Below are 9,706 nucleotides of genomic sequence, written 5' to 3'. Positions count from 1 at the left end.
GCACACACACACTTCCCGTCACTTGTGTCTCGTAATGTCTTTGCAGGAATTCCTCTGGCCATGTCACAGTTACATGAGGAAATCTTGCAGGTGCAGTTTTGCTCTGGTAGCTACGTGTTGTGTTTTTGTTCTGAAAAACTAAACTAAACTCTTGTGAAACAAAGACAAAACAAAAGTGTAGACTATTGTCAATGTTAAAATACCTTAATTTCCTCATAAAACAGACTATTTTGTGTCTTGCTGAACAGCGTGTCAGTGTTGGTGGTGTTACATTAGATTTTTTAGGAGTTTAATAAGAAGTTGTAACACACACAGTGGTGTAAAGTACTTAAGTAAAATTACTTTAAAGTACTACTTAAGTAGTTTTTTTGGGTATCTGTACTTTACTATATATATTTTTGACAACTTTTACTTCACTACATTCCTAAAGAAAATAATGTACTTTTTACTCCATACATTTTCCCTGACACCCAAAAGTACTCGTTACATTTTGAATGTTTAGGAAGGACACGAAAATGGTCAAATTCACGCACGTATCAAGGTCATGCCTCTGATCTGCTTTTTTTTATTTGTTTGTAAATTATGTCTGAGTGTGCCCCTGGCTATCTGTATATTTAAAAAACAAGAAAATTGTGCCGTCTGGTTTGATTAATATAAGGAATTTGAAATGATTTATACTTTTACTTTTGATACTGAAGTCTATTTGAGCAATTACATTTACTTTTGATCCTTAAGTATATTTAAAACCAAATACTTTTAGACTTTTACTCAAGTAGTATTTTACTGGGTGACTTTCACTTTTACTTGAGTCATTTTCTATTAAGGTATCTTTACTTTTACTCAATTTGGGTACTTTTCCCACAACTGCACACAGACACGTATGCAAACAAACACACACATATACACACATGCACACACACACACACACACACACACCACACAGTTAAAGGACACCCTTGTAAGGGCCGGTCTGGCGATATGTGTTGCATGGGCGGAAAGATCAGAGGTCAGTTGATGGTCAGATGGTCAGATGGTCATGAGAAGCTGTGATGACACACACACACTGACATGCACACATTTGTGTTTTGTGACAGTAACGACATCCCATCACTTCAACTCTCCTGTTCCTCTGTCTCGCTGTCTCTCTGGCGGGTGTGTTTGGGCCTGTTGTTGTGGAATGCGTTGCCAGGTTACGAGAGCAGAGAGGACCCAGGCGTAAACAATAGATGTCTGATGTTTAGATACACTTTATGAGCTCTGAAACCTAAACTCCACTCTGCCTCTCTGTCTCCACACACGCCCACACGCCCACACACACACGCCCACGCCCACACACACTAGCACCGTTTAAACCTGCATGGTTCTAACTTGCATCTTTTGTCCTGATCTTGTCCACATTCTGATTGTGCCCACATTTTTAGACAGTCAAAAGGCACATTGTGATCAGATCATCCTGCCCACCTCCGGAGGTAGTCAGACACACATTGTATCTGGATATCTTAAAAGTGTAGATGGTCTGGACAGAGAAACCATTTAAATCAGAATTATTCCATTGACAGGTGGTGCCATTGACTGATTACATCAGTATGTGTCTTACAATAAATATTATTTTGAAAGAATAGCTGTGAAATGATTTGCAGAGAGAAAGAGAGAGACACTCATTTTCCAGCACTCTTTAGTTCTTCCCTCTCCCTCTCTCTTTCTCTCTCTCTCTCTCTCTCTCTCTCTCTTTCTCTCTCTCTCTCTCTCGCTCTCTCTCCCCCTCTCTCTTTCTCTCTCTCTCTTTCTCGCTCTCTCTCTTTCTCTCTCTTTCTCTTTCTCTCTCTCTTTCTCTCTCTTTCTCTCTCTTTCGCTCTCTCTCTTTCTTTGTCTCTCTCTCTCTTTCTCTCTCTCTCTTTGTCTCTCTCTCTCTGAGACGAGTCATCATCATTAAGTTCAGTTTCATTGAGGACAGAATGACAGGTAAATAGAAAAACAGGGAGAGAAAGACTTATAGAAACTAATATATTAGTTCTCAAGTGTCATACCACTTAAATACCACCTATAATGAGTTTTCCTCATCAGAAGCCTTTTCACAGAGAGCTATAAAAAGCTGCTGCTGTACAGTCAACATGACAGACTGTTCTCTGCAGTGATAACCAGAGTAGAGAGGTTTTAATGGTTATTACGGTTACACCAACACTCACCTGTGGAATCATGCATATGTCTATGGATGAACCGTCAGAAACATACACACACACACACCCACGCACGGATAGTCCTCTCTCAGCCCAAAGCACATGATTTTACTCAAAAACAGTAGGTCCAGATAGCCTTTATTCAGATAGACATTTTCCCCACTCCTCTCTCCATTACTGTGTTGTACACACCAAGGTTATAATAGTAAACAAAAACTGAAACAAAAATTAAATACAAAAATTGAAAAACAATTGAGCAAACTGATATAAAGTAATGAAGAAAAATGTTTGAAAAACTAAAACTATACTGAAACTATTATCTTTGACTGCAAAAAAAACTAAAATATAATTAAAACCATCATGAATTATGTTCAGTTGCAAACGTTTCTCTCTGCCAACAAGAATGGTGTGAACAGTTTGAACAGTTTTGGGTCGCATGGATTGCAAGGTGGGGGTTTGTTACTACGCCAATAAATAACAATATCCATCTGGATCTTTTCCACCTAGGAAATTTGTGTGACCGGACCTTCTCAAATAGTACTTGAGTACCCCTGCTATAGTCTTTCAACACATACATGGCTCCTAGCCTCCCACACATAAGGCTACTTTCTGTCCCTGACACTAAAACTGAAACGGAAAATAATAGAAAAACGAAATATAAATGTTTTTTATCGAACTGAAACGGAATAAAAACGAGTAAATCAAGTCTGAAAACTAATGGAAACTAAACTGAATTTGAAAAAAAATCAAAAAAGTAATAGAAATAAAATCTAATAGAAAATCACCAAACTATAATAACCTTGGTACACACTCAGATATTCATTTACACTGGGCTTGTCAAACTGTTAACACCAAGGGTTCAACTGAGGGATGTTTAGGTGGTGGAACTGTCTCCAACGTTGGTCGTTTTTCCATGGTCATTTCTACTCTTTACTGCATGCAGTCTTTCTCCCATTCTAAAGTGATGGAACCCTTTTCATTTAACTCTTGGCTAGCTAGCATCTTCACTGATATCAGGCTACATCAAAAACATAATGGAGTATCTGTACAAAAAAACAGTCAGAGGGAAACAGTGAAATAAAGTCTCTGAGCAACAATCTACACAATTATAGCAAGCAGCTTGAAAAGGAGTGTTTGAACCATCACACACAGTGCACAGCCAGTCAAGACACACCAGCTGGGAATGAGCAGTCTAAATTCTAAATACAGACTCAATTCATTAACAGGGGAAATAAGTTATTGAGCTGAATGAGCGCATGATTATGGTGAGACCAGGTAGTATTTATAACATATGCATACAACCAATCAAAGTAAATATAACAATTAAACAAACACTGTTTCTAGAGAATGGCATCCGTTTCTCCCTGCAAGGCTTTCTTCTGGTTGTCCTTCTTTATGCGATGGAAAGCGATGACCAGGACGAGGGCTATGGAGGAAGTAACATCACCCGTCAACAACAGTCAAACATTTATATTGGAAACCCAGAACTAAAATCCTGCGTAAATGCATTAGATACTCGATTAGTCTGTCCACGAGAGATTAGTCAAAAATAACAACAAAAACAATCAACAACAACAAAATGTTTTATGTTACAGCTAGGTCTTAGTTCCTCGATTGTACCATTCCTCCCTCTTCTCTTAAAGTGCGGTACACATCAACAACACCAGTGAACAACAGCGCCTGTTACTCACCGATGAATCCGACAGTTCCAGCCAGGATTCCAACGGTGGTGGGCATTCCTAACACCCCTGCATGAACGTCCGGCTCGGTGAAACAGTATCCCAGCTCTGTACAGTTACACACTCGCACTGTAGGGAGAACACACACGTCAGAGACAAATACACATTGCTAGAAGACACCCACTCACAGCTACACAGTGGTGTGTGTGTGATATGTGCTATTACACACACCTGGCTGTAACCACTCACCCTCAAACTTCTGTGTGATGCCCATGCCAGCGTTGTCTTTGATGTTGATGGGGATTAGGAATGTTTTGTCCTCGCTGGGAGATTTCTTCAGGGTCAGTTTAGCAGACGTACCTACAGGAAACCAAGGGAAGAGACACAATCCCACATCAGCACGGGAGGACATTACTAGACAGGATCTCTAGGAGATGTAGTCTTGTCTAACAAATGTGTACCGTCCACAGTGCTTAGGTCCCAGTTGGGGGACTTCTTGCCCTGGGCCAGGCTGAATGTGAAAGGTGCTCCGAAGGGGTCTGCGTCTGCGTCCAGGGCCGTCAGGACTATAGGCTGGGGCTTCTTCACACAGATGAAAGCCTGGTTCTCTGTCAGCTTGGGGACATTGTCATTCACATCCAGCAGCCTCACAGACACCTCGCGCTCTGAGGACAGCTCTGGATTGGCTGGGGGTGGAGAGGGGGAGAGATGTTATTCATTATGGATATTCTCTAACTTGGACTCAAACTGAGTTTGTGGGTCAAAAAAAGTATCTGAAATATACATATGTGTGTTCTTCACCTTTCTCGAAGGCGACAACAGTAAAGTGGAAGGCCTCCACCGTCTCTCTGTCCAGCACGGCTTTATTCTTTATCTTTATCTCTCCAGTAGCAGGATCAATCTCCAACCAACCCTTAGTGTCTCCCTCCATCTTGAACCTACAATGCACACACACACACTGTCAGAGCCATAACACACACACACACACACACACACACACACACCATCAGTCCCTCTCATCATGTGATTACAGTATCTCTTTGCCCTCTGGGTCCTTGGCGTTTATTTTGAGCAACGTAGCTCCCTCCTTGGTGTCCTCTGGCACCGCGACATCCAGAATGTCCATGGCAAACACTGGAGCCTCATCAACGTCAATGATCGCCAACGAGACGACGGCGGAGGACTCAGCACCGTACTCCAGACCATTCACCAGGGGTTCTGTGTTTCGAGCATCAATCTGTAGCGTATAGGAAGAAGCAGCCTCATAGTTCAGAGGCTGGAGAGAGAGGGGGGAGGGAGGGAGAGGGAGGGGTGAGGGAGGGAGAGGGAGGGGGGAGGGAGGAAGAGGGAGGGGGGAGGAAGGGAGGGTGGAGGAAGGAAAGAGAAGGCGGAGGGAGAGGGGGAGGGAGGGAGGCAGATAGGGGAGGAAGGAAAGAGAGAGGGGGAGGGAGAGGGGGAGGGAGGCAGATGGGGGAGGAAGGAAAGAGAGAGGGGGGAGGGAGGGAGAGGGAGGGGGGAGGGAGGAAGAGGGAGGGGGAGGAAGGGAGGGTGGAGGAAGGAAAGAGAAGGCGTAGGGAGAGGGGGAGGGAGGGAGGGAGGCAGATAGGGGAGGAAGGAAAGAGAGAGGGGGAGGGAGAGGGGGAGGGAGGGAGGCAGATGGGGAGGAAGGAAAGAGAGAGGGGGAGGGAGGGAGGCAGATGGGGGAGGAAGGAAAGAGAGAGGGGGAGGGAGAGGGGGAGGGAGGGAGGCAGATGGGGGAGGAAGGGAGAGAGAGGGGGGAGGAAGGGAGGGTGGAGGAAGGAAAGAGAGAGGGAGGAAGGAAAGAGAGAGGGGGAGAGAGAGGGGGAGGGAGGGAGGCAGATGGGGGAGGAAGGGAGAGAGAGAGATCTGTGAGCATTATGGAGCAAAATGGAAGCGTTTGTGTGGGTTTGTTTCAGGCTGCTGGTGGAAGTTTCCCTTAATAATCAATACAACCATAGATCTAGGATCAGTTTACCATCTTTATCATCACCTATCAAAATCTGACCTTCCATAGGTGTCTTCCAGTATGAAGTTACCTTGGCAACAACAAGCCTGCCCTCCCCATTGTCGTCTGTCTCCATGGCGAAAACTCCATCTTCGTTGCCCGCGGTTATGTGGAACTCGATGCGGGAGCTTCCTGTTCCAGGGTCGTCAGCGTCTGTGGCTTTTACCGTCAGGAGGGTGTGGCCTACAGCTGTGTCTTCAGACAGGTTGTGACTACCATACTACAAAGCAACAGCAAAAGACAGAGAGAGAGAGAGAGAGAGAGAGAGAGAGAGAGAGAGAGAGAGAGAGAGAATGAGAGAGAGACAGAGATAGTGAGTGAGAGAGTGAATGAATGAGAGAGAGAGAGAGAGAGAGAGAGAGAGAGAGAGAGAGAGAGAGAGAGAGAGAGAGAGTATTAAAGGTCACAGGTTAACAACCCATACCAACTAAAGCATCTATGAAACTCAGGTGTCTCAGGTATGTCTCAGGTGTGTGTCTCAGGTATGTGTCTCAGGTATGTCTCGTGTGTGTCTCAGGTATGTCTCAGGTGTGTGTCTCTGGTATGTGTCTCAGGTATGTCTTGTGTGTGTCTCAGGTATGTCTCAGGTGTGTGTCTCAGGTATGTCTCAGGTATGTCTCAGGTGTGTGTCTCAGGTATGTCTCAGGTGTGTGTCTCAGGTATGTCTCAGGTGTGTGTCTCAGGTATGTCTCAGGTGTGTGTCTCAGGTATGTCTCAGGTGTGTGTGTCAGGTGTGTGTCTCAGGTGTGTGTCTCAGGTATGTCTCACGTCATTCATCTCGAAGATGGGGAGCTCATTGTTGATGTCGATGACCTTGATGAGGACCTTACATTCTGTGCTGAAACCTGACAAAGACACACAACAGTATGTGAGGGACCATGGAAGCAAACACGTGTCTGTGCTGTTCAAACTTTTAGGCCAAGGTCAAGTGTGTGTGTGCGTGCCTGTGTGTGTGCGTGCATGTACCTGGGTCGTTTACTCTGACAGTGAGGTGGTACTCTGTTGCGTCTCTGCGTTGGAGCATCTGCTTGGCCTGGATGCGACCGCTGATGCCATCGATGGTAAAGACGGAGGAAGGGGTTTGGGACACCAGTGAATAGGAGAGCAGTGCGTTGGGTGTGTTGATGTCATCAGCGTCATGCACCATCAGATCTCCAATTGGACTGCCTGGAACCCAGAGGAACCAATCACACAGGTTATATGAGTTACTATTAGAATGCTTCAGCTCTGAGCACAATAAACTATGTTTTCCCACGGTCACATACCTTTGATACAACAACACAGTCCTAACATCAGTCTCAACACAGTCCTAACATCAGTCACAACACATTCCTAACATCTGTCTCAACACAGTCCTAACATCAGTCACAACATAGTCCTAACATCAAAGTCACAAGATATGAGACTTTTCACACATTTATAGAAAGGTATGTGGACACCTGCTCGTCGAACATCTCATTCCAAAATGGGAAGGCTTTCCACTAGATGTTGGAACATTGCTGCGGGGACTTGCTTCCATTCAGCCACAAGAGCATTAGTGAGGTTGGGCACTGATGTTGGGCGATTAGGCCTGGCTCGCAGTCGGCATTCCAATTAATCCCAAAGGTGTTTGATGGGGTTGAGGTCAGGGCTCTGTGCAGGCCAGTCAAGTTCTTCCACACCGATCTCGTCAAATCATTTCTGTATGGACCTCGCTTTATGCACGGGGGCATTGTCATGCTGAAACAGGAAAGGGCCTTCCCCAAACTGTTGCCACAAAGTTGAAAGCATAGAATCGTCTAGAATGTCATTGTATGCTGTAGCGTTAAGATTTCGGGCATAGCCCGAACCATGGACAGGAGCAGTTGTTGCTCCTAGACGTTTCCACTTCACAATAACAGCACTTACAGTTGACCGGGGCAGCTCTAGCAGGGCATAACTTTGACTAACAGACTTGTTGGAAAGGTGGCATCCTATGACGGTGTTTGTCTATGGAGATTGCATGGCTGTGTGCTCGTTTTTTTTTTACACCTGTCACGAACTGGTGTGGCTGAAATCCACTAATTTTAAGGGTGTCCATATACTTTTGGACACCCCCATATAGTGTATCACACGTCCCCAACCTATCACACACACATCCAGTAGTTAGTTACCTATGGGTTCGTTCTCCTGCACTTCAAACACTCTGAGTTCCTCCTCACAGATTGGAGGGTTATCATTCACATCCTCCACCACCACCTGCACCTCCAGGGGAGGGTCTACCTCGTTACCATGGCTATCCTCAGCAAACACCACCAGGATGTACTGGAACACACATACACACAGTGATTTTGATGTGAACTATCCAGTGGACAGTACTCCATTAAATAATACTGCTTGGAATAGTGATTGTGATGAGGATGTCTAGCTGGTTACCATGGCCTTGTCCTCTCTGTCCAGCTCCTCAGTCAGCAGAATGTCTCCTTCCTCCGTGACATTGAAGGGGAACATCAGCTCCCGCTCTTTCTGTACCAGCCTGTAGAGGGCACTGGGATCATTAGACTGGACCTGCAGGGAGACAGTTTAGACAGTCAGACAGTCAGACAGACAGACAGACAGACAGACAGACAGACAGACAGACAGACAGACAGACAGACAGACAGACAAATTTAGATATGTTATGTATCTTAACTGCTGTATATGTAACATTTTGCTTAAATTATACAGTGATGTCAATAGGAGATCACATTTAAGGTATGCATGCTGATTATGTGTTTTCTAAACAGTCTCCTTAGGTCCTTAGTGTTTTCTAAACAGCCTCATTAGGTCCTTAGTGTTTTCTAAACAGTCTCCTTAGGTCCTTAGTGTTTTCTAAACAGTCTCCTTAGGTCCTTAGTGTTTTCTAAACAGTCTCCTTAGGTCCTTAGTGTTTTCTACACAGTCTCCTTAGGTCCTTAGTGTTTTCTAAACCATCTCCCTTAGGTCCTTAGTGTTTTCTAAACAGACTCCTTAGTTAGGTACTGGTACACCTATAGTGATTGTGTGAGTGTGATCTCCACCCCTGCCGTACCTTGCCGATGGGCATGGGGTATATTCCTTTCAACTGTTCTCTGAGGTTGATTGGTCCAGGATTGACCCACAGGTTCTCCTGCACAGCAATTTTAACCCTTGCGTTTACCGTTGAGAGCGTTCACTGACTCCCCGCCCATGTCCTCCACACGCACAATCAGTGTGAAGTCTGGGTCTTCCAGAGGGTTCAGCCTCCGAGACTCTACAGCCACAGAGGAAGAGACAGGACCATTCACAGTCAATACACAGGCACAACCGAAGAAGACAGGCCCAAATTGTGTCCCATTCCCAAATGGCACATGTATGTCTCAGGTGTGTGTTTTTGACTATCGCTCTATATGTCTATGGATGAACTGGCCAAAAGTAATGCACTACATGGGAATATCTGAGCGTGACCTCGGGGTCAGAGGTGAGAGGTCAGGCTGCTCTGGCAGTGGCCACAGCTGAACTCACCAGCAGTATGTAGAGGAGGTTCTGTTCAGCAGCCTCTCAATCACACCACTAACACCTCTTAATCAGCCTTAATCACTTCTCAATCTATCTAGCCCTCGCTCTCTATCCCTCTCTCTCTCTCTCTCTCTCTCTCTCTCTCTCTCTCTCTCTCTCTCTCTCTCTCTCTCTCTCTCTCTCTCTCTCTCTCTCTCTTCTATCCCTCTCTCTCTCTCTCTCTCTCTCTCTCTCTCTCTTTCTCTCGCTCTCTCTCTCTCTCTATCCTTTGCTCTCTCTCTCTCTCTCTCTCTCTCTCTCTCTCTCTCTCTCTCTCTCTCTCTTGCTCTCTATCCTTTGCTCTCTCTCTC

The 9,706-nt window shown here is 45.3% G+C and overlaps 1 protein-coding gene across 1 annotated transcript; it reads right to left on the bottom strand.

The window, feature by feature from the left end:
* Positions 1–2,298: 2,298 nt before the first annotated feature.
* LOC311120228 (cadherin-17-like) lies at positions 2,299–9,111 on the bottom strand (the record flags this gene model as incomplete). Its single annotated transcript, XM_084194839.1, is given in 13 exon segments — positions 2,299–3,603; positions 3,869–3,985; positions 4,106–4,216; positions 4,318–4,542; positions 4,658–4,794; positions 4,888–5,132; positions 5,914–6,102; positions 6,651–6,727; positions 6,849–7,049; positions 8,015–8,165; positions 8,277–8,408; positions 8,911–9,015; positions 9,017–9,111. Coding segments are annotated over 13 exon segments (1,871 nt in total), but the record flags the coding sequence as incomplete, so codon positions are not given.
* Between the last annotated feature and the right edge of the window lie 595 nt (positions 9,112–9,706).

The sequence above is a fragment of the Coregonus lavaretus genome (genome assembly GCF_964263955.1).
Source record: "Coregonus lavaretus genome assembly, contig: HAP1_SCAFFOLD_7028, whole genome shotgun sequence".
In the NCBI taxonomy this organism is placed as follows: Eukaryota; Metazoa; Chordata; class Actinopteri; order Salmoniformes; family Salmonidae; genus Coregonus; species Coregonus lavaretus.
The sequence above is the reverse complement of the archived record's forward strand: the minus strand, read 5'-3'. Positions and strand labels throughout refer to the sequence as shown.